Here is a 24,378-nt window from a genome sequence, read left to right as displayed (position 1 = left end):
GTGTCCAGAAGTTACAGTTCTAGGCAGCTCAAGCAGACCAAATGAAGGAAGAGAAGAAAATCATCTTGGAGCTCAGAGCTTCCCAAACTTCACCATCACTGACTCAGGACAGCGATGAGAAGAGTTAGAAAGAAGCACCCTAGGGCACGGCTGGCATATGCCCTTAATTTCTTTGGGAAGAGGAGTCCACCATAGTGCCATCCTTCCTTTGAGCAGCTGCAGAACTTTGGGAGCCCCGTGGATCTCAGAGGGGACATCCACAGCTCTGTACGGCTGGGCTCTACCTTCTACCCAAAGGCCATTGGCTCAGCAGCTTGGAGGAAACCAGCACATACTAGGCAGATGGTCACCTGACTAGGACTGGCACCACGAATCAATGATTCAAGGGAGACTCCCTCTGGGTGGGGTGTGTCTGTGCCGCTGAGGAAGCAGTTCCAGTCAGAAACTTAGTCAGAACTTTGGGGTGGCATTTCATGGTCACCAGGAATGGCTGGAGACAAGGTGCTTCCTGGGGTGCTGTGGACCTGGATGGGGCTTGGTGCCTGCCCCTTCCTCACATGTGGGGTCAGCACGACTGGAGTGCCTAAAAACTACCCAGGATGTGGTGATGGGCATCCATAGGAGACCACGGAGCAGACGTCGTAAGGAGCACCCCACTGCCTTTGGGAACTTAGTCTGCATCTCTCAGTGCCACTTGTGTTCTCAACCATCCAGGATGAGGGGGCCCAGAGGAGAGGGGCACAGGGCAGGAGGAGGTCGCTTTGACAGAGGTCAGCTGAGCTGAGAGATACTGTCAGGCCAGGTGGGCCTACTCAGAGATGATGAGTCAAAGTGTAAGGATCCTCAGTTGTAGGCTCTTAAAAAAGCAAAAGCAAAAGCAAAAGCAAAACGTGCTGGTGACCCCTGGAAGTTCTAGAGCTCAGTTTTGTGTAAACTGAGGAATACCTTCCACTTGGAGGGTAACCCCGGCACAAGCACCTGTGACCTTGGACAAGGCGTGCAGACCATACAACATCACCACTGGCTTCTGAAGTCGCCCATGTCTTCTTAGCCCCTCTCATTGCCATTTATCCTACATGGGCCGAGATGACCTCTTCCAACACAAAGGGCCACACCACCAGAGCAAGAGAGAGGAGAAAAGCAGATGACTTACCGCAATCAGGGCTGGGTTCCGCTGGTCTCCATTAATCCCAAGGCTGCCACCATTGTTGCCACTGTTCAGAGGGTGCTGCTGGTGATGATCTGTCTGTGATGGTGGTCCTGCCGATCCTGCCTGAGGGGCCGCAGGAGGGGCAGGAGGTGGTGCTGGGCCTGTTGGGGCCCCTGTGGTGGTGGGGGCAGCCTTGGCATGCTTGCCAGCCCTCCTGGCCCCCTGGCCTTGCTGCACCAGGCTCAGGAGCTGCAGAGTGCTCTCCCTCTCCCGGTCGGAGCTCTCGGCCCGGCCTCGTTCGTAGCGGCCTTCACAGCTCAGGTGGTGCTGGCGGCAGACGGCGATGCGGGCCCGCAGGCGCTCCACTATTGCACTGTGCACTCTTGGGGTGACAGAGCCCCCTCCGAGGAGCCCCGCCCCAGAGACCCCCCCTAGCCCTCCTGCGGGGGCCTGCGGGGGCGCTGTGTCCCCCATCTTGCTGGACACGATGATGGCCGCCTCTGAGGGCAGGGGCTACTGCTAGCTAGTATCCTCAAATCTGGTTTTGACAAGGGGAGCTCAATGCTCAGGGCTACATGGACAGAGGTCTTCAGAAGTTGGGGGTGGGGGGCATTCGTAGAAAGAGGGTGGAGAGAAGCAGCAGAAGCCAATTGGAGAGGGTAAGTTGGAAACAAACCCTGACAAACTTACTCTAAGGCACCTGACAGCTCTGGAGAAGTTGGAAACAGTTGGTGGGTTTTCCTACCCCACCGAGCCCGCAGGAGCCAGTAGGTGCTTGGCAAAACACAGGGTCTGGGAAGTTAATTCAAGAATTTAAGGGTTGTCAAGCAAGAGCCTAACAGCAAGCACGAAGAGAGGTACAAATAGAGCGCCCGGCTGGACCCCCTCACCTAGCTGTTTGGGAAAATCCTTTGTGGGCACATTTGTACCATGGGCTATGTAACCAGCAATCCTTACTTTTCCTCAGGCTAAACAAACCAAACCAAACCAAACCGTAATGCTTCAGAATGTTTTTTTTTTTTTTTCAAGTCAGTGTTCAAAATATGCAAAATCCAGGAGCTGCCTCTTGGTTTTTTTATTTTTCTTCCCGGTTCCCTGGCTCCTCTCCTCCTTGGGTACTGTAGAATGTTGTCTTCTAAAAGGAGACAGCCTCTCAGTCCTTAGCACTGTCAGTAATTGGACTTTGGCACCATGATTTGTTTCCCCCTTCAGCTAATTCAATCACCGGTAAAATTCTCATTCCTCTAAGGTTTCTAGCCTCAAAGGAAAGCAATCTGAGGTGGTGAAATGCTGAGAGAGAGAGCCGTCAACAATTTTTTTTTCTTTCCTGGTTAAGATTCTTATTTCTTATCCCCGGCTCTATTCTAACACAGTATCAAGAGACAAACTCTTCTGAGAGTAATTTACAAAAGATGGTCAAACTTACAAACTTCCAGTAAATTGCACGGAGTCATGTCCAGCCACTTTTCTGTCCACTTTTGTACATTCCATTCCCGGCCAGTGGATCTGAGGGTTTGGACTCGCAATCAGCAATGTGGTCCTATCTCTTGTAATGCTCCGCTTTATAAATGGAAAAGAAAAAAAAAGTAGCTTGTATTTTCCTTTCTCTTTCTCGGCTGTTGTTAGGCGCTGTGCTGACACTGGCTCCCGCCCGAAGTCACAGCGATACACTGGCTTTCATTGTGCTCCGATAGGAAAGGGAAAGGGAGAGGGAGAGGGGGAGAGAGAGACACACAGAGAGAGAGAGAGAGAGAGAGAGAGAGAGAGAGAGAGAGAGACAGAGGGAGAGGGAAAGGGAGAGGGAGAGAGCGAGCCAGCAAGCTGCAGATTGGGGGGGGGGGGGGTGTGCTCGAGGCTCCCTGGTGGAAGACTGGTGCCACTGCTCCAAGTGAGTGAGTAATCTGCCAGGCCTGCGGAAAGAGGAAGGCAGAGGGCCTCCCAGTGGCCAAGAGGTGAATCCCAAAGTCTGTGCCTCTCACCCACCCCCTCAGCTCAGCCTGGCCTTGGTCACGCGGGGAAGACTGGGGAAATTCCCCAACCTCTATGCAACCATTTCACCAGCTCTAAAAGGCTAAGAAATTCCCAGCCAGGAGATGTATTTTCCCTTCCAGGCCTACACTACAGCCCCCCTGAGGACAGGATGTTCATTTTTCAATATGTAGTAAATGATACCACTGAGCCCACTAGCTGGGTTCACACTGAGAAGTGCTCATTAGTAGTACAGTGAGGAGCCTGGTGGGTTAGTGTTTGGGAGCTGAGAGAGGAAATAAGTGCTGTCTACTGAATGTACCGTACCTGCCTGCCTATGTGTCTCTGGCTAAGTCCATCTGGTAGTCACAAGCAATCCAGTACAGATAATAAAATATTTTTATGAGGGTGGTATTGCTAGAAGGAAAAAAATATTTGCTTTGAAGTTCAGTTGTCTATGACAAAACCAAATGCAAGGTTGTTATCAAGTTGTTTGGTTTGCTATGTAAAAAGAGTTTAATAATAATACAAATCAAATATGAAAATACTTCTCTACTGATGATCCTTCCTGAAACAAATTCCATGTCAATGGCACAGTTCTGCTTGTCATTGTCAATTATGCAAACATAAATTAAGGTGAATATAAGTCTGAACCAAAAATAATCCAGGAATTCTAATTTGGACTCCATCAATGGAGTTTTATTTAAACCAACTCTAATATTTTGGTAACATGACCCTGCTTCAAAATGAACTATAGATAAGAATGAACTAAATCAATGGACACATTTCAAGATTACCTGTGTTCACAGTTTAATCTGTCATAGGAAAAAGGAATAACTACACTCAGACAGAATACAGACATGACAAATGTTTCAGATTTTGCAGTTTTTCAGGTTTTGGAATATTAGCATAGACCTCACCAGCTGGACATCCTTAATACAAAAACCTAAAATGCTTTATAAAATGTATGTCAGCTCTCAAAAAGTTTCAGATTTTCCCAGCTACTCAGGAAGACCAAGAATTCAAGGTCAGCTTTGGCACATTTAGTAAGACTCTACCTTAAAAACAAAAAAGGGCTGGATTATGGGTCAAGAAGTAGAACACTTGACTAGCATATAGGAGGCTCTGGGTTTAATGCTCAGTGTCAAAGATGAAGGGGAAAAAAAAGACAACCACATTCCAATATTGGCATAAAAATTACATGTAATCAGGTTTCATGACAGCCAGTGGATCATGCATGTGATCCTACATGAAGGCTGAGAGCAAGAAGCTAACCAACGGCCAGACTCTGAGGCAAGGACACTGGACTGAATGGTACAGTGAGGTTTCTTCCATGGCCCACCAATTTAGATGACAGTAGACAAACAAAATTAGAGAAGTTTATTTAATATTGCCAAAAGGTAATACACATATCTTGAAGGGACTCAGAGATAAATACATATAGATGTTAGTTTGATTATATTTTTAAGTTACAATATATTTCTCCAAAACTTAAAAGGCATGAATATCTCATTCATTTGATTGTCTTTACACAGACTTTACATGAGCAGTGAAGACACAACATACAATATATAAATGTCACATGATAGAGAGAAACAACATCCATGATCTTCATATTTACAGGAATGTATAAAATCTTCTTCGAAGGGAAATGGGCTACAACTCAAACTTCTCATCTTGAAAGTAATCCGCAAAATTGAGATAGTCTTGAAGTTGACCATATTTCTGCATGTACAATAGAAATGCTTGTTATTTTACTCAAAACAGTGAAGATAAATTAACCTTTTCCAAACTACAGACACAAACAGGAACAAAGTCTATTTCATGTTTGTAACAAAATTCATTTTATTTAAAAGATTAGGAGCTAAGTTTCAAATAAGGATTTCTAACTGACCGCATTATATTATTCATTTCATGACTGTCTTAAGATGATGATTTTCCAGTACCATACTTATAGCACAAATGCAGTAACTTTAAAGAGTTCAAAAGATGAGCCACAATAGTTGAAACCAGGAAAAACTGGCTTTTAAATGGTTGTAAGTAACAAGATTTGGTAGGCAAAATGTTAATAGAGAAGGTTTCTTCATGAAACAACAGTTCAATGTTGACATGCCAAGGACATAAAGATCTGATGAGCTGAGGTTTTCCTAGAGGAAGGTTAGACTGCACCAAAGACACTGAGTATAAAAGCATGAGATGCTAAGCTAAGGAGATGAGCAGTGATTTGACAAATAATGAGATACTTTGATACTGTAAGGGATGAAGATGATCTGAGGAAAGTATTAAGTAAACTAGGGGATGCGTGAGGCTCTGAATTTAAACCCAGCACTACCACTTCCCTATCCCCTCTCCCCTCCCCACCAAGAAAAGGGAAAGAACAGAATAACAGACTTACTAGAACCATTTAGCAACTAATTATAGAACCTATGGTAACAAATTAAACTGTCCTGTTGCCTAGAACAGCTTAAATGCCAAATGCCAAATTTGAATGATGGCAATGAAGATGAAGGATAATGAACCAGGTAGAACAAGCTAAGGAGTGAAGGGTGATACAGAGATGTCAAGATGAGCAGGTAGAAAAGCCACAGTGTTTCTTCACAGGAAGACTGGAAAAACAAAAAAGATACAGTGAGTTCAGAGTTCAAAGTGCTTACTTCAGTTGAGATTAAATGCTCTTAATTGTTTCTTGACTCATGAATTCTGGGGGTCTATTCCCAAGAGATAGAAGATCTCAATGACACAGAATTTTGTGATGACAGGGACACAGAAAGGGGGTGTGTTATCTCTCTAGGAAAGGCCATAAAATCCTTTTCTATATTCTCAAGATCTCAAGATTCCAACGCCATGTTGGAGACAATTTAAGGCATTTCCTGGCCCAGGCACAGCAAGGTTTCATTAGATATTAGTAAAGTACTTCAGGACTAGAAACCTCGACCTTAAAAGTTTGAGTGTTTTATGCTCTTTGTATCATCTTTACATTGTTTTCTCACTTATTAAGTTCATTTTCAAAAATGAAAATCTGTTATTCTAAAAAAATAAGCTAAATCTGTTCTTAGTGTTATTATAAATAGCAAACATTAATAGACAACTTTCTAATTATAGGTCCTATACTACATGCTTGAAGTAATTACTTATTTTATCTCCACAACCCAAATCCTAATATTTAGTTTGTATTTTGCAGATGAGAAGATTTTAGGATTAGAGAAATAATGTAACTTGTCTCCAAATTCAACTACTAGAAAGTGATAGTACACATACATGAATGAACACATGCTGGTAGGAGGATAATCGCCTTGCAGCACACATATGTGAATGCATGCTTTTACATTATAGCACACTATTTCTGTGTCTAAAGGGTAGGGGGGTGATAGCTTTGCAGCCCACATATGTGAACGCATGCTTTTACCTTATAGCACACTATTTCTGTGTCTAAAAGGTAGGGTGGTGATAGCTTTGCAGCACAGATATGTGAACACATGCTTTTACCTTAAAGCACACTATTTCTGTGTCTAAAGGGGGGGGGTGAGAGCTTTGCAGCACACATATGTGAGTGGATTCTCTTGCCTAAGCACACTATTTCTGTGTCTAAAGGGTAGGAGGGGTGATAGCGTTAGTGAGAGAAAAAAAAGAAAAGGGAAAAGTGAAACACAAAAGGCAGTTAGCATTACTCTGCCATTTTTCTCTGCCTAAGGCCCCAGCTCCCATAGTTCTTCATAGACATTAAGAGAGTTTGGGTCTTATTTTAATAATGAAGATTATCTCTTACAATGCCAGATGGACCTACTGATAAAATAGCTGAGATTATGGGAATGCAGTGTGAGAAAGCAGTCAGAACATAAAAGGAATCTAGAGTCTCTAGTCTGAGGTAACAGACTGGACCCATAGGAAGGAATAGACCTTCCAAGGAATCCTGTAAAAGGGGGGTCAGAACCTAGTGCATTGGGTACCATTAAGCTGCAATTTGCATCTCTATTTCACCAAATAATCAACTACAGACACTGGTGGCTCACACCTATAATCCTAGCTATTGGGGAGACTGAAATCTGGGGATCATGGATTGAAGGCAGCTGGGGCAGGAAAGTCCATGAGACTATTATCTCCAATAAACCACTCAGAAACAAGAAGTGACTCTGTGGCTCAAAGTGGTAGAGTGCTAGCCTTGAGCAAAATTGCTCTGGGACAGCACCCAGGCCCTGAGTTCAAGCCCCATGACCGACAAAAAATAAATAAATAAAAAGCAGTGTATAATACCCTATATATTTCTTCTTTTATATGAGAAGCTTCTAGGTGATTCTGATATAATTAAGAGCAAGATTTTGAGAAACAGCAATTGAAGGGAGGGGAAAATAAGAAATGTAAAGTTCTTATTTGCATAGAAATGTGCTTAAAATGTTCTTCAAACACAATTGTAAACCTACTTGGGTGCTTCTGTTGTTTTTTTCACTTCCTGGTGTTCATGTATCTATAACCCATAGGAATTTTTGTTCCCTTCCTCCTCCTCTTTCCCAGTCCAATAATCTCTCTTCAACTGCCAAAACTCCATCTGTTTTGATTTTTTTCCCATCTTTTTTTTTCCTTTTGACCTCAGGGCTATGGACTTGCTACTTAAGTACTCTAACACATGAGCTGTGCCCCTAGCCTTCTACTTTCTTCTTAATGAAAACATTTGTTAGAATTTTTCCAAGGGTATTTTAGAGTGAGAGACATATTATTATGTTATACATATTTCAATGTTATTACAATTTTCTTATCATTTGTTCTTTTCTTGGCTGCTTCGTGTGTGTGTGTGTGTGTGTGTGTGTGTGTGTGTGTGTGTGTGTGTGTGTGTGATTCCTGGGGCTTGAATTCAGGGCCTGGGCAATATCCCTGAACTTCTTTTGTTCAAGGCTAGTGCTCTACCATTTGAACCACAGCTCCACTTCTGGCCTTTCCTGAATAGTTTACTGGAGATAAAGGTCTCACAGACTTTCCTGCCTGGCCTGGCTTCTAACTATGACCCTAAGATCTCCTCCTCCTCAGTAGCTAGGATTACAGGCATGACCCATCAATGCCTGGCTCACTTGTTCTTTTTCTTATATTCATGTTCTTCTATATTCCTTTAATACCATTAGATTAAAAACATGAATTCCTAGTTTAGGGAATAGAAGGAAGAACAAAAATGAAGCCTCCTTGGCAGGTTTTGGGGAAGATATGCTGAGATACTGTGGGATAATGGAGGAAAAGACTCAGATGTAAAGATAAAGGAAAAAGCAAAATGTCAAGCACAAGCTGAGAGCAGAGAGACAAGAATAAATGATCTGTATGAGGCAGAGTGGGTATGACATGGCCGAGAGGTACATTCATGAAGCCCAGAGCCCAGGCATCATGTTGGAAACGCTGTGAGGGGGGTCACCATGGCCACGTGACTGCAGCAGGGAAGGCAGCCTGCATCACGAGCACAGGTAGCCTGTAGTGACAGTGTGGGTGCAGAATGTCAGAAGAGTGGGACAAATTTTGAAATTTATCACATTTGTCCCTATTGGTTTATGGTAGCTATGAATTTCATAGTTTCTAGGAAATCTTTTAAGAAAGTCGCTTGCTATTTTTTTAAAGTGAGGGGGAGTCTTAGAAAATGAAGCTCTTTATTATTTTTATGTAAAAAATTATGCACAATGCTTTAAACATGTATGCCATGATGTGCCTTCACTGCCTCACTGTTAAGTGAATGCAATGTGCATGGTATGACATTTGCCCATGTTTCCTTGGGGAAAATTTTGGTTATTTCAGATCCTAGCTACTGTCCCTAACCTTGTTAAGCTTTCTTTAAACTACATGATTCAGAAATGTCTTTTGTTTTCTCATTCAAGATTAATGTTTCCCATCTATAATAATAATACTATGCAACACATGCATAGTCCCATCTATACTCAATCCCTGAAAACTGTGGCTTACCAGGCGGGGGTGCAGCTCAGTGGCATCGTACTTACTTAGCATACCTGAGGCCCTGAGTTCAATTTGGCACTGGGAAACAAAAGCAAATTTACAAATGTGGTATAGCAATAGGATTTCTAATTCCATTAGAGAGTTGGCAATTCTTAATGGCATCAATAAAAGCACTTATGAATTCAATGTCTAAGAAAATGAAGACAGAGCTACAGGATAAGTGGATGGCTCTTCCCTAAGGCAAATGGAAGGCACAGAGAAGGATGGGGGAGCAGGGAGCATTTGGAATCAGAGAAGTAGAAGCAAAGCAAAAGACACAAAGCTGACTAGAGGAAGGTGACAAAGGGGTTGAGATGACACGAGCAGACAAGATGACCAGTGATGGTGTGAGGTGAGAAGACAACTGCCTAAAGGAGAACCATCAGTGATGGGTCCTCCCCTGTCCCAGGAGGCCTGCATTGCACAGGACATGCTCTGAGCAGTGCCGGGCAAGTGTTCTCTCTTCCCATTCCTCCAATATTATTTGCTAAACTCTCTTGCCTTTCCCCCTCTTCTTATACATAGTTCCTTATGAGATAAAAGTGAGGCACAGACTCTCAAATGAGACTTTCTCTTTTCTTTTTAAAGATTAAATACCCAGGTTGCTCAAATATCTATTATTATTTATCTCTTATACATCCATTTAGCTAGCATCATTTTAGAAAACTGTAATCATATTAGCATTCTTGGCCTATGCCACGGATATCTGTAAAAGCTCTGTGAGCAGACCAGAGCATATGAACTGCCAGTTGATCTTCAGGGATCCAGTTCACTCTTCAAAACCCCCACTTTATCCCTGAGATCAAATTTAGTGACCAACGGGAGAACTGAAATCAGTGCTATGGTCTGAATCCTCTACACCCCTCCCTCACCGTCTTCAGTTAGTGCTCACTGCTCAGCCCGTGTCCTTTAGTAGAGGATGTGGCTGGCATGTGAACTGGCAGTCAAGATCCTGTCCTCAGTGGTACCAGGTGCTTCTCCCCTCTCAGGTTACAAGAATCTATTCTAAAGAATAGAAAGCAAACAAGAGGACATGAGTCCCAAATGTTGTCAAAGAAAATCAGGGGACTTCAGATATGTGTAAGGAGTCTGGGTAACAACAGTATTATTGTTAAAATTTTATCTGATAAGCTGTGAATTCTTGAAACATTAGAGTATAGTTCAGGGTTAGACAATGATAAGCATGAAAGGAATGAGTAGGAGAAAGAAAGTACAAAAACGAGAGATGAGGAGATCCCGGAGTGCCACTGTCTTGTAATCACGTGTATCCCTCTGCTCGTTACAACTACCCTACAGAGTCCACAGAAGGAGGTGGTCCTTTAGCTTTACCTCTTTAATCCAGCCACATTTTTCTAACTGACTGAAAATTCTTTCCACAGTTTCTTTAACCTGTTCATCCTCAACTTCTTCTGTCTTTGCCAGGGAGCAACATTCTTGGTACAGTTTGAATTTAAAATGTTTCAGTTTATGATAAATTCTGGTGCGGTTGGCACAAGTTCTGCCAACAGTAAACACCTAAAACAAGAAATAGACATAATAATCTTACATAAGAAGGGTATAATACAGTAATGAATATGTAGTTTTCACATTTTCTTTAATAGTACAATCTGATAAATATGTTATTAACTTTATCTTACCTATTTCTTTAATGGCTTCTTTGTCTTTAACTTACAGGATCAGTCAACAAAAAATTTGCACCTGTTATGCTCAAGTATTGGGGTAGATACTGGCGATGGATAAGTGGAAGGCCTATTACCTGCATTAGGGAGCTTACAGCCTTGGGAGAAAGACAAATTATGAAACAATGCACCAAAAGCCATGCAAAAGATTTGAGGGTAATGGGGTCACATCAGTTGTCAGTGTGAACTAAGTAACCTTGCATATCTAGAAATCAGAAATGGAGCTGAACACACATGAAATTTTCTTAAGGCTAAAGATGCTGAGTTGGGAAGCCACAGATCAAACCTGAGTTGTAATTTATGAGGTCTGTCTTATGGACATGTCAGTCAGCTCTGCTCACCCAGGCAAGACAATAGGACAGAACTGCATTATACAGATTTGGCAGTATCCAGTTAGCTAAGGGTATTCTCAATCAGTCAGCAACTTGAGGGAGCTACAGTATGAAAAAACAAAGAAGAAAGGATTTTTACGAAAGAGGAAGATGGGATGAAGTTTGTTTCCTGTGTTAGATCTCCAGAAAAAAGACAGTGCAACAGGTAGAAGTGCAGCAGACAAACAGAGAAGGATCCCTTTCCTCCCAGTCTGCTTTCGACATGTATATACTATGTGTGGCTGGCCATGTCCTCAAACTTGCAAACTCTTTCCTCAGTCAGAGGAGTCTAGGCAGATCCTGGACAGTTGACTCAAGATCCTTTTAGTTTTCTCAGCTGCCTTTCAATCTCACACCTCTCTGTCCTCTAGGTAACTCAGGTTCTCCCACTCTGGTGGTCCAAGGCCTCTCATTTCAGCACCCTACCCCACGCTGCTGTAACAATATGACTCACTCCCAATAATTATACTTTCCAACCAAGTGTTATTTCTTTCAAAGAGGTGAGGTGAAAAGTTTATTTTCATCAGACAAATTCAGCTAAGAAAAATTTTCACAGTACTGATTGTACCTTAAAAAAGAACTCAGCTTAATCCCAGGGTATCAGCTTTATGTACCTATAGTAGCACTACAAAATGGGAAATTCATTCAGTTCTTTTTGCCTTTAGATTATTTTTTAGATAGGCTCTTGCCCTGGCCAGACTGAAAATGTCTCCCACATAGCTGGAATTACAGCTGTGAACCATATATGCTTATTCATTGAGATGGGATCTTACCATTTAGCCTGGCTAACTTGAACTATGATCCTTTTATCTTGCCTTGCAAGTAGCTAGAATAATAGTCATGAACCACTATGCTGAGCTCTTAAAATAGGTTTTAATAAGTGATTCTTCTCTTTAAAGAAAAATTCACTAAAAATACAATTTGATTTTAAAGAATCATGTTGTATCATTTGCAAAGAAATAGAAGGACCTGGACAAAATTATGTTAAGTGAACTAAGTTAGGCCCAGAGTAACAAAGGTTACATGTTTACACCCATATGTGGAAGCTAGAATTAGTTTATAAATACATAAATATCTTGGGTGGTACGCAAGTGTACACAAATGTATTAACTGAAATATGGTAGATTTAAGGGAGAACTCAAACAATATAATTCCTTAGAAAGACAAAATTATAATTCAACAAAATAAATACCAGGCAACAGGTACTTGAAAGGGCTGGAGTAGGGTCAAGGTGTGGGAGGTAGAAAATGAAGAGGAGGGGGAGAAAACACTAAAAACTTCAATGGATCTCCTACAAAATTTGGAAAAGTGAGGGAAGGGGTGGTTTGGGAGGGATGAGTGAGAATGTTGAAAGAGATGCATAGTATTAATAAACTGTTTTGTTGAATGGCAACTCCTTTGTACAACTACTTAATGGTAATAAAAATATTTGAAAAAGAATTTCAATCATACTTGCTTAATATACGATAGGTTAGTTTACATACAGCTATCTATACATTTTTACATAAAGGATAATGTTTATACTGCTTATTACTTTCACTTATGCTTTTGCAATAATTATAAATATTAATAATAAATAACGACGTTATTTTACTAGTTATATTTTATTCTGACACATAATGTTGAGGTATTGTAGACTATTATATTACTACCTTGGATTGTTTTCAATTATTTAGTATATCAATGCTCATAATAATTCAATGAACCTCACACAATGATATCATTTCCTTTTATTGAATTTATTTGCATAAGATAAGCTTACAGATACTGACTATATTTAGCTTTGTGCCTCTGCAATATATAGCCATCCAGATAAATCCTACCCTTTCTTCTAGGAATACTACTTTCTATAAGCTTACTAGTTTCAATGTAATAGTGACAATACTGCATTTTATAAGTTGAATATGAAATACTTTGTGACATTAAGAGCTATGAATCTACATTTTAAGATAGTTTCATTTAGATAGGGAATAAGCATTTATTCAAATATTTAACTTTTATATTTTTCTACTGTGTGATTAGTATAATAATGTCCTTTGCTTTTATTTTGTGGGATTCATTTTATTTTTTAAATATTTGAACCAATTATTTTATATAGAGTCTTTTTGCTTCACAGGAGTGAAGCTGTGAAAATAATTTTTAAGCTCCATCCTTTTCTCCAGGATTAGCTGTAAATAGCATTCGGGCTATACAACACAACAGTCCTTCAAGTATTAAATCACTTTCATTAGGATTCCACATCTGTTATTCAATAAACATCATAAAACAGCTTTGAAAGAGTGGAATTTTAAATATCTATGCTGAGAAACACATACATTAAAAATATTAATTCAGAATTCCTTATGCCCACACACATTTTCTAAGGGATACTTGCAAACCCTTTCTGCCCAGAAGGATGTGATCAACTATATTGTACAGTAGAATTGAAAAATCATACTATCTCACTTAGTAGAAGAACTGAAATAAATAGTATGTCCACCACCTAATAACAGGGAAGCTTTAGCGATAACTCTGGTCTCTTTCCTACCCATCTATCCTCCATCCTCCAAGGATATGCAAAGGAAGTGCTTGATACTAACATATGTGTTTACAAGTGCAGCATTCTTATGAAGACTAAAAATAAGTAGAAGTGCTATCTGCACTCTTCAGTCATTCACGTTGTCTTGTCCTGCTCTTGTATGTCAATGACTTACTAATTCACAATTAGGAAGGACCACCTGTGGAAGTGCTGGCTGTGTGCACTCTGACACGCTCTGGGTAGGCAGAGAGCTCAGCTCTCTTTGGATTTCTTATGTTAGAATGAGTCATCTTCTATTATTTACTTGCAGACTACAAGTACTGTAGATAGCTTCCCATGCAAGTTTTCATTTGGTTCAGTTCTTGTTTGGATTCAGAGGCAACACAGCTTGCCCTGCCCAGTGACCCTCCTCCTCACCACCCTCCACCTGTGCATGCTTTTTCCCATGACAGGAGAGATGAACAGAGAGCATGTTATGTCAGCAAGTGAGGAAAGCATGTGCTATGTAATGCATACTTTCCATATTTTGAAATCATACCTCTTCTCCTTATACTCTTTTCTCTTGTACTGTTTTCCCTATTTGTGAAAATTACTGAGGACGCCCTATGCAAGTTTATGAGCTAAACATTTTTAAGTACTGAAAACTGACACTAGAGAACGGAATACCTGCTTATCATGTGACATGAAATCATCTGTCTCCATAGTCCGGGAGTTGTAAAGCTTTCCTGACAAGCGCACGGAGTACCGGCAGTGGCGTTGTAGCCCACACGCCTGGCAGGTACGATTCTCAGCATTCTTCCAATGGATACTTACAGTAGAATAATTTTCAACTCGCTCCTGAAAACAAAAATATAATAGAATTTAAGATAAAAATAAATAAATCTTAATGGGAGGAACTATAAAAGCAAAACCCACTGATATTTCTTACTTTAATATTGAGTATATAGTAAATGTTTTACAAGGTGTTGTTAAATTAAAGAAATAGGTTTTAAACTAGTAAGTGAAAAGAAACTAGACTGGGAAGGATACTTTTATCTTTCTCATACTTATGAGTTACTGTTAAGTAGTGTTGTTGATATATATTGAAATGTAGATATCTACGTGTTTTGTATTGATGGAATCTAATAGCTGAACTAACAATGAATAAACAAACTGAGCAAAAACATGGCTATGGAGTTACTGTGTCCAAAGATTTCTGCTTACACTTTGGGCCTATGCTACCTTAGCAGTTAGTATAGTAGGTTTTGCCATAGCATTTGATGTGCACATAATGAATACACCATCAGCATAATTACTAATCTACACTCACATCTTCTATTAGTCAGACAATAATTAACTATCCAAAAATACTGATAGATTCTTTTCCACACTGTGATAGTTTCCTTTTTGTTGTTTGTATTTCTCCTGCTTGTAGTTCCTCCAGACAAGGTCACTTAGAGGCTGAGATTTAGATATCTTAAGGTAATTAGCTACTTTCTGCCTCTCTGGTATTCAGTGAAGCCTCGGCACAGGTAACAACTGTCAGCTTGGCTTTCTGAGCGACTACAACAAACAGAACACTTTTTTTTTTAATTAAATTTTATTGACAAGGTAATGTGCAAAGGGGGTACAGTTACATAATAAGTTAGTGAGTACATTTCTTGTCATATTTGTTGTACCCTCATTTTTCTTTCCCTTCCCTAATTAGGTAAGCATATATACAATATCCAGTGTGCCAAAATCATATATACAATAACCACGTAGGGTACACCAAAGGAAATTCACCTAGAACATTAAACGTAATGACAACAATAGAATCCTCCTGTGTCCTTTTTTTTCCCCCATGTCCTCTTGGAGTTCTTTTTGCTTATCCTCATCTTATATAATCATGTGTACATAGCTGTTGAGCTATTGTGATCCTCTGTTAGGTCTATCCTAGACCTTTTATGTTTGTTTAGTAGTTGTTTGGTTTTAGATACATAATGTAAAGTCGCTGACCCAAACATGTGGAAATACTATTTGAAAAGAAGTTTGTTATTTTGCGGACCTGGTCTCTACTGTTTCTTCCTCCCCCACCTCCCCTCAACAGTCATATATCAAGGAGACCATGCACTTTTGTTCTCTGTGTTCTAAGCTTGTTTTGCTCAACATTATTTGTTCAAGCTCTGACCATTTCCCTGCGAATACCAATAGTTTATCATTTCTAATTTCTAGGTAGTATTCCATTGTGTACAGTTACCACAGTTTTTGGATCCATTATCTGTAGTGGGGCATCTGGGTTGTTTCCATTTTTTGGCTATTGTGAATTGTGCAGCAATAAACATGGATGTGCATACATCTTTATGGTATCCTGAGACCTGTTGTTCAGGATAGATGTCTAGGAGTGGTATGGCTGGGTCATAGGGTATGTCTATGCTGAGCTTTTTGAGGAACCTCCATACTGTTCTCCAAAGTGGTTGTACTAGTTTGCACCCCCACCAACAGCGGAGAAGGGTTCCTCTTTCCCTGTATCCCCTCCAGCATTTGTTGTTGCCTGAGTTCAGAGTACAGGCCATAAGCAGAACACTCTTGATTCCCACTGGACATGTTGACAAATACACTTTGCTGGGTTAAATGATTGAGATTTTGGAAACGTTAACCCTGTCATATTATTTCTTTGTGTTAAGAAGCAGAACTAGCTTATCCTAAGATGTTGTAGTCACCTGTATCTCTAATCACCCTGTGTAGCTCACAATTACCATTCCAGCATGGGTTTGCCAAAACTCTATAACTTATCACAGTAAGCATACTATGACCTAGAGATGGTTCTGGAGGTTTCTTGGACTGTTTCTTAAATACTGATCTATGTAATTACCAGCAGTGGAACCTTATGTTACTTAGTTTTTCTAAATTATAATTTCCTCATTTTTAAAACAGTAGAGATAATGGTGACTCCCTCATGCATTACTTCATAGACTAAATGACACATTTTACATGTAATTTTTGGCAAAAGTTGCATGTTCTATAAATATATCTTTTTCTTCCCTTCCCCCCCCCCCATACTGGGTTTTAAGCAAAGAGCATAGGCAAGTGCTCTATGACTTGAACCATAACCTATGACCTTTTTGCTTTAGTTTTCAGATAGTCTTCTCCTGTTTTATTACCTTGTCTATGTTCTTCGTACCTATGTCTCTTGCCCAGCTGGAATTAACAGACACATAAATCTACATGGTTTGCTTGTTACCATGGGGTTTGCTATCTTTTTTTCTCCAGCCTACTTTGGACTGCGATCTCTATAGCCCAAGTAGCTAGGATTACAGGTGTGCATCACCATTTCCAGTCCTACTGCTTTTCTATGAAGAAAACAATATTTATGCTACATTATAAGAGCTGTGTTACACATTTTATGTTCTAAGTAAGTAAACATTTTCCTTCAAATTGATATTATTTCCATCTGAGAAAGAAACTTGGGCTTGAGAGAGGTTTAATAATGTACCCCAGATCAAAATGATTCATATGGTAGCCATTCTTTAACTTGAAATCTTGTGATTCTGGGATTGCATAGATGTCTCTCAAACCTAGCAATTTATAGGTAATTGACCATCAGTTGATTCAAGGCCTAACTGGAGGAAATGAAGTCTTCTAAAAGAAATCTACCCTGCTCTCAGGCCTTTTGCATTTCAGTTATGTTTTGAATAAGATCTCCAGCTTTTGGCTGGTGCCAACCTCCTTGGACCAATAAGCCCTAGAGATGTTCTGAATTTATTTATTATTCAGAACTACTTAACTATTAGATAAATTCATGTGTATGATCAAAACAATGATAGCCTTTAAGATAGGTGGGGAGAAATAAGCTGACAAATTCAGTGCTTTGGAAGACTATGGCACATGACCAAAATCAGGAGAGGTCTTCCATGGCCATCTCCAGGAAAGTGCACAAGAGTTACAAAGTACATACCTTGTATTGCTCTTTCCATCGACTTCTAGAAACTAGGTTCTCTAGACGAGGTTGAATAAAGCGATCATCCAAATAATGAAGAGATGTCAACATTTCTTGTGCATATGATTTTTGCCTGGTACCATCTGCCAGGGAATCGATAACAGTAACAAAAATAATCATTCTGTCCATATGAAAAATTGGACCAATTGAATGTTTAAGGACCTTGTCCTTAAGGAAGATATTTGGTTCGAAATACTTTAAATTACAAAAACAAACAATGAAAGCATTCATTTCTTCAGAATACAAAAGAAAGAACTTTTCCATTATTTTCTGATAACAAAGAGACTTAAAGGGTTGGAAGTTATCTTGTATTCTCTTATACAAAGTTGGCATGGGTTAACCACTGAATTCCAGATATAAGTTCTGAATCAGCTTTCGACTCTCTTCAAGTGGCTCCTTTCTACAGATCTAGTAGTGACTTCTTGTGCCAATAAAGCAGAACTTTGCTTTAGCTAGTTAATTTCCTCATTACCCTTTTGCATGCTACACTCGCTTCTGTCTTCCTGGTTTGGTTCATACTATATTCTCTATTGATACACATCTGCCATGATCTATAAAATTATGCTTTATTTCCATTGCCACTTTTGAAATTTTGCTAATTAATTTTATAAGGACGGTGTTAGTTTTTTTAAACTGCCACAAATTCACACTTGAGCATGACTTTATCAAACCCTGATGTCTGGTACATACTTACCTGAACTCATTTTCCTACCCTCTCTCAGAACTCATTCTGCTCTAGCCCTGCAGGCCTTCTAAGTCATTCCTGAGCACAGAAAACTCTTTCCTGGGGGTCTCAGTGCTTGCTGTGCCCTGTATGCTGCATGACTTCTTCCTTCACTTCAGGCTTCTATTTAAAGTTGGCCCTGAGAGACATTCTTTGATAAATCTTCCATGGCACAGACTTCAGCTCCCCTTATGCTATGCCCTTCCCCTACAGCATGGGCTTTTCTATAGTAAAGGAATTATATTCATTTTGCATGAAAGCATAAGCTATGAAAGTGAAATTCAAAAAACTCAAGAGAAGCTGGGCGAGCACATAGGTGCTGAGCATTACTGTTTTAGGAGTTTATTTCTTCAAATTCATGGAAAGCTCTTTTGGGACATGGATTTGTCACATTCTTATTTTTCACTTATCTCAAATGACAAATCCAACGAACTTTTCACTCAAATTTATTTTTTGGTGTGGTGCATCCCAGAAGAAACAACTGAATGGGTCTCCTTGGTTTTGTTTATTCTAACTTTAAGAGCAATGGTTTAAAAATTAGGAAAAAAATTTTAATGTTCCATTCATACTGCAAACTTACCATACAATGTTCCCAGAAAAGATTCATCTAAAGCATTGATCAGAAGAGCCTTCACAACTCTCTCAAAGTGAGTATAGTGGTCACTGAAAGAATCTGAAATTGATTTAAATTAAGTACTAGGATCAAGCAGACAAAGCTCTCACAAGTAGATATGGTCAGTACTAGGAAACTGGAGTATCAGCAGTTTGGAGACTTGGCTCACTAAGCAAATCCCCATCTTCTGAATTTACTTACTTCTAATGCAGCTTTCAGATATTATTTTAAATGTTCCCAAGCTTGCTAAGGGAAAATTTATTAAGAGTATTATAAATTAGAATTGTGGTTAACTTGTATGTGCTACCATGAGCTTGACAGACTTTTGAACTTTCTCACTATCAGATGATTGTTCTGATGAGATTGGTGGTGATACTAATGAACGTAACATTTTAAAATCATGCAGTGAAACACATCATGATTTTGGAGATCTGCATAACCCACTGCACCAGTCTTTTCTGAATGACTAAGCTATTGTTACAAAATTATACACAGACAAACGATATAATCGAGCTCAAGATAGACCAATGGACCATAAGGTGAGCACTAAACATTCAATTAATGGCTTCAGATTCCATATTATGACTAATTTAAAACCGTTTGTCAGATTTTGGTGTATTGTTAAATGAGAATATCCATTACCATTTTAAAGAAGTATTAAACTATTCTTCCCTTTTCTAGTTGTCTATCTATGTGAGTACATCTACAGTTATTCTGAGATTGCTAAGAGGGTATAGGTACGAATATGATAAAATATTGTATGTCTTGTATGAAACTAGCACAATAAAGCCCCCTAAAAACTGACACAAATTAAAAAAAAGCTCTCAAAACAATCCTCCCTTTAGCTCCCTGTCTATCTGAGAAAAACTATTTGCATGCACTTTAACAAAACAGCACATCACAACAGACAAAATGCAATCCAAGTATAAGAATCTAGCTACCTTCTTATGGTAAACAAAAGATAGTTCACAGACTCCTGTGGCTCATGTCTGTAATCATAGCTACTGAGGAGGCTGAGACTTGGAGGAGCATGTTTCAAAGCTACAACAGGCAGAAAAGTCTCTGAGACGTCTAAATTAACCAGCAAAATGTCAGATTGGAGGCATTGCTCAAGTGGTAGAATGTCAGTCATGAGCAAGAAAGCTGAGAGAAAGAGCAAGGCCCTGAGTTCAAGCTTCAGTACAGAAAAAAAATGTTTAGAACTTCAAAATAATATCATTCTTCTAATTTTCAGAAAATATAGTTTTTATTTCATAAAATGATGTTTATGTTGGTATAATGAGTTTGCTGTACTTTAAATAAAGAAATTACATTTTTAAATTGTATTTCTACAGTGGTAAATATTGATAGAGATACTAGAAATAAGGACTTGTTAGGGTCAATTTTTTAAGATTGAAAAGAGTTTATGAGAGCACTGGAATAACTACTAGACTCACACATTTAAGATACCTGAAAATGAAACTTAACCAATGTAATATTAAAAGGCTGACTTGCTTATCTGGTATATAAACTTGACCAAGTTATAAAATGTTATCTTGATATTTAACTTACAAAGAGAATTCTGTTTTACTAATTTAAGTTGTGATGTAGTAAAATTTTCTTCTTGTTCATTTTCATACTCTTTGTCACCCTCTTCATCTTGTACTATAAAATCAGCATCTTCATATTCAGAAATGTCTTCCTCTTCATCCTCCTCATCGTCATTTTCATTACCACTCGGACAAGATTCTTTTTCAGAGTCCTAATTAAGAAAAATGCTTCAGTAAATTGGGACAGAATGGATATAAATCTGAAAGGTTAAATCTGAGAGTAAAAACAAATATCCAAAGAATTAAGCTCATATTTTTAAGATTAAAATTAGAAAATTTTGTCCTGTTGAATGGTAAACTTATTAGGAAGATTATGCCTTGGTTAAGTGATATAAAATGTTTAAGATGGACATTAAAATGTAAATATTTAAGAACAGGAAAGACCAGAACAAACAACAGTCTTTCAATTAAAAAAAGTGAGGGCTGGGGATATAGCCTAGTGGCAAGAGTGCCTGCCTCGGATACACGAGGCCCTAGGTTCGATTCCCCAGCACCACATATACAGAAAACGGCCAGAAGCGGTGCTGTGGCTCAAGCGGCAGAGTGCTAGAGAGCGGGAAGAAGCCAGGGACAGTGCTCAGTCCCTGAGTCCAAGGCCCAGGACTGGCCAAAAAAAAAAAAAAAAAGTGAGAAATGGAGGCTCATAATAAAACAATACTGTTAGATGCAACCATGCAATTAAACATGTTCAGGAGTATTTGATTGAATAATAAATTCTAGACTTACTGAAAAGAAAATCTAGTAGTTTGGCATTTATAAAAATTAAATACTTGTAAGTAAAAATTTAGAAACAACAATAATACCACCAACAAAGTACAACACACCTCAAAATCTCTACCACTACTGCATCTCTGACGAGACCTTTGTTTTGAGAGTTCTTGCAACTTCCGGAGTCGTCCTTGCTTTCGGACAGCTAATGAGTTTTCAGGGTTTTCTGGCTCCATTTCCACTGAGGAACATTCATCCTCTACCACTCTACGTGGACATTTATTGCTTACTTTTCTAATTAGGACGTCACTGTCCTCACTTTCATCGCTGTCATACATCGTAGAGGCTTTCCTTTTTCTCTTCCCTCGCTTGATGCATTCTTCATCTAAATCCTCTCCTAAGATCTGTCCACTGTGTTTGTGGAGATCCTCCTCCTCTTGACTCAGAGGCTTGTCATGATCTGGTAAGTCAGTAAGGTTGTTTTTGTTCATTTCTTCTTCAAATGTTGAACCATTGCCAGTATAAATGAGGTTACTGTTGCTTCTTTCACTTTCAATTTTTGTTAACGTAAGCTCTCTTTCATTTGCTTGTGTTTTATTCTCAAGATGTTCCTCGCTACTATCAAGCTCTTGGTTACTATCAATACTTTGCTCACTATCCAGCTCTTCCTCACTATCTAGCTCATCTTCACTATCCAGCTCATTATCATTGTCACATAACTGTGAGATACTTCTCTTAGTCCGCCGCCAGTCAATTCGAGATTTTTGTTCAGGCTCTTGAGTTTTAGAATATTTCCTTGTTTCATGTCTTCTAAACTGTATCATTTTCATGAAATCTTCTACAAAATAAAGTTATTAGGAATAAATAGATTGCAGCAATGAATTAATATATGGCACACATCATCTTCATATGATTTTATTAAATGATCCACAAAGGTAAAAATCATATGAAATATCTGGGTAAAGATGTCTGAACAGTTATTATAAGTATAAGATTAAAACCATTATACAAATAATTATTGAACATATATGAAACACTTATATAAATATTTTCCAACTTGGGCTGTATGTTGTTTTGGAAGGGATACAAAAAAAAAAACAACATGTTCCTGGAGCCTTCAGAAAATAAATACTTTTATGTAAAATGAAAATAAAGACAAGAAAAATTCCAGGTATTCATTTGCTACAAAAGGAATGATAAAAATAGCAGCGATTAAAGTATGAAGATGCAAGAATACCATTAGGCCAAGCCCTTCACAAAAGCTATATTGTTGAAAGATTGGTTATATTTGGAAAGAGGGAATAAAAGAAAAAGTAATTTCAGGTAGGTAAAAATGGTAAAAGCAAAGTGTTTGGTGTTGATAACAAACATCTTATGACCAGTAAGTAGGTGAGGCTGAAAAGGTATGGAGGGAAAAGAAACAAAAACAAAACTTTAGGTTCAAAGGGGGAGACAGGAATAGCAAACTAGATATTTCCAAGGTGATCATTCTTTAGGCAAAGGTGAATTTTGAGTAGCAAAATGACATGAATTATAACCAATTTGCATAAGAAAGGCTATAAAGTAGTAACTGACATAATAAGAAGGAGCAGTGAAATGGTGAAAGATAACCTATCTAGTATGATGATAGCCTCTAGGTACCTTTGTAAGGTAGCAATAGGGTTAGATATGGTACAATCCAACAGAAAACTTACTAACAAGTCAATAGTTAATTCAAGTGGAAAAAACAAGGAAGTTTCATGGTGAAGCAGAGCATGGTATCGGGAAGAAAACCAAAAGCTGTCAGCTTCTGATGTTAAAAAGAGTGAATTCTATTAAGAAGATCACAAGCATTTATTAAAGGAGCAATCAAGAGATAGGTAAGATAATTAGAAAATTAGAATCACTTCCTGGTTGCTATGGACTAGAAGCATGATCATGATGTAATGAGACTAATCTTATATATGTGTTGAAGAGTTTATAGAATTTAACCATTAACCCCCTGCAAAGAAATGACCTTATAAGTTTGGCTATTCCAGTGTTTCTACCATGTACAGAATATTTCTGGAATTTTTCTATAAATGATAACATAAAAATGCACATAAATGAAAATAAAAATCTAAAGGTATATATCTGGACTATTCGCAGTTTCCAACTATTATTAAGGACATTCATAAACATGCGAGACACACCCTGAAAGAAATGCCAAAACTTCGACTTCAAAACTATCAATAAGGTAAAAATATTTCTATTGCAAGGGGAAATATAAACATAGTTGACTCAGATTGATAAATTCTGGGTATCTTTACTATATTAGACTAGGGAGGGAAGAATGATGGTAGAGGGGGCAAAAGAAGTGAACCCAGGGAGAGATATGAGCATGGAAAGCCAGGTTGAAGGGAAAGATATGTCTTTAGGATTTACTCAGAAAAGGCATCCATGCAAATGGATGTAATTCCCGTATCTGCTCAGCATACACCCAATTTCTTGAAATGAGACTTTTACTGAGTTTCTGTCATAATACCTTGCCTTTATGCAAAAACAAGACTCCAACTAGAAAGCAATTAGTGAATGGAGAAGATCAATACTATCACTGTTTCATGGTTGCTTAGAAGTTGAGATGCCCATAACACAGGTGTGATTCCTACCAACAAATGGAAATTAAAAGCCAAAAACCATTCACATCAATTGTCTTGTCTCACAGTACTGTAATTCTACAACTAAAAGAAGGTACCATGATGGTGTCACTTGAGTTTCTCACCAGAATATCCTTTCCTTTCGATCTTGGGGCTTCGTATGTACTTCAGAAAAGAGTAAGCTTGCTGTTTAAGTAGGGGGTAGTTTTCACTTATAATATTTAGTGGTCAGTGGAACCCTGGTCGTTTTATCTGAAATTCCACCAGAAAAGGGTTCACTCGTATTCATAAAACATTTCCCCTTCTTGATGTTTTATTACATGAGGGGGTTTTGAAAGGGATCAAAGAAATAGCTATCAAATAAATACCCAAAAGCCAGCGTCTGCTGGGAGCAATGGCCTTACTAGATGAAGTAAACACAGAAGCCCGCAATCTTAGCACATTAGTGGGGACACCCCAGAATAAGCAAGCGTTAAAGCACAGGACTTCAGGGCTCCATTGTAGGATTCTGCAAGTTTACCACG

The 24,378-nt window shown here is 39.0% G+C and overlaps 2 protein-coding genes across 3 annotated transcripts in view; both read right to left on the bottom strand.

The window, feature by feature from the left end:
• The window catches only part of Maml2 (mastermind like transcriptional coactivator 2), a 254,013-nt gene extending 252,375 nt beyond the window's left edge, over positions 1-1,638 (bottom strand). The window contains exon 1 of the mRNA XM_048344055.1: positions 1,154-1,638. Within this exon, the coding sequence (XP_048200012.1) occupies positions 1,154-1,624 (471 nt within the window). The 5' untranslated portion in view covers positions 1,625-1,638. The remainder of the gene's footprint in view (positions 1-1,153) is intronic.
• A 961-nt stretch (positions 1,639-2,599) lies between these two features.
• On the bottom strand, positions 2,600-24,302 carry Ccdc82 (coiled-coil domain containing 82). Of its 2 annotated transcripts, XM_048344057.1 has the most exons (9): positions 23,176-24,302; positions 21,356-22,077; positions 20,494-20,683; positions 18,910-19,002; positions 17,564-17,688; positions 14,314-14,484; positions 10,409-10,594; positions 3,446-3,535; positions 2,600-2,710 (listed from the first exon to the last, which is right to left on the bottom strand). In XM_048344057.1, exons 2-8 carry the CDS (start codon positions 22,067-22,069, stop codon positions 3,485-3,487), a joined length of 1,530 nt encoding a protein of 509 aa, XP_048200014.1. In that variant the 5' UTR covers positions 22,070-22,077; positions 23,176-24,302; the 3' UTR covers positions 2,600-2,710; positions 3,446-3,484. The 2 variants fall into 2 exon arrangements, with proteins under 2 accessions (XP_048200014.1, XP_048200013.1); XM_048344056.1 differs by lacking the exons at positions 2,600-2,710; positions 3,446-3,535 and adding an exon at positions 4,485-4,843.
• Positions 24,303-24,378: the final 76 nt, after the last annotated feature.

The sequence above is a fragment of the Perognathus longimembris genome, chromosome 3 (assembly GCF_023159225.1).
Source record: "Perognathus longimembris pacificus isolate PPM17 chromosome 3, ASM2315922v1, whole genome shotgun sequence".
NCBI lineage: Eukaryota > Metazoa > Chordata > Mammalia > Rodentia > Heteromyidae > Perognathus > Perognathus longimembris.
The sequence above is the reverse complement of the archived record's forward strand: the minus strand, read 5'-3'. Positions and strand labels throughout refer to the sequence as shown.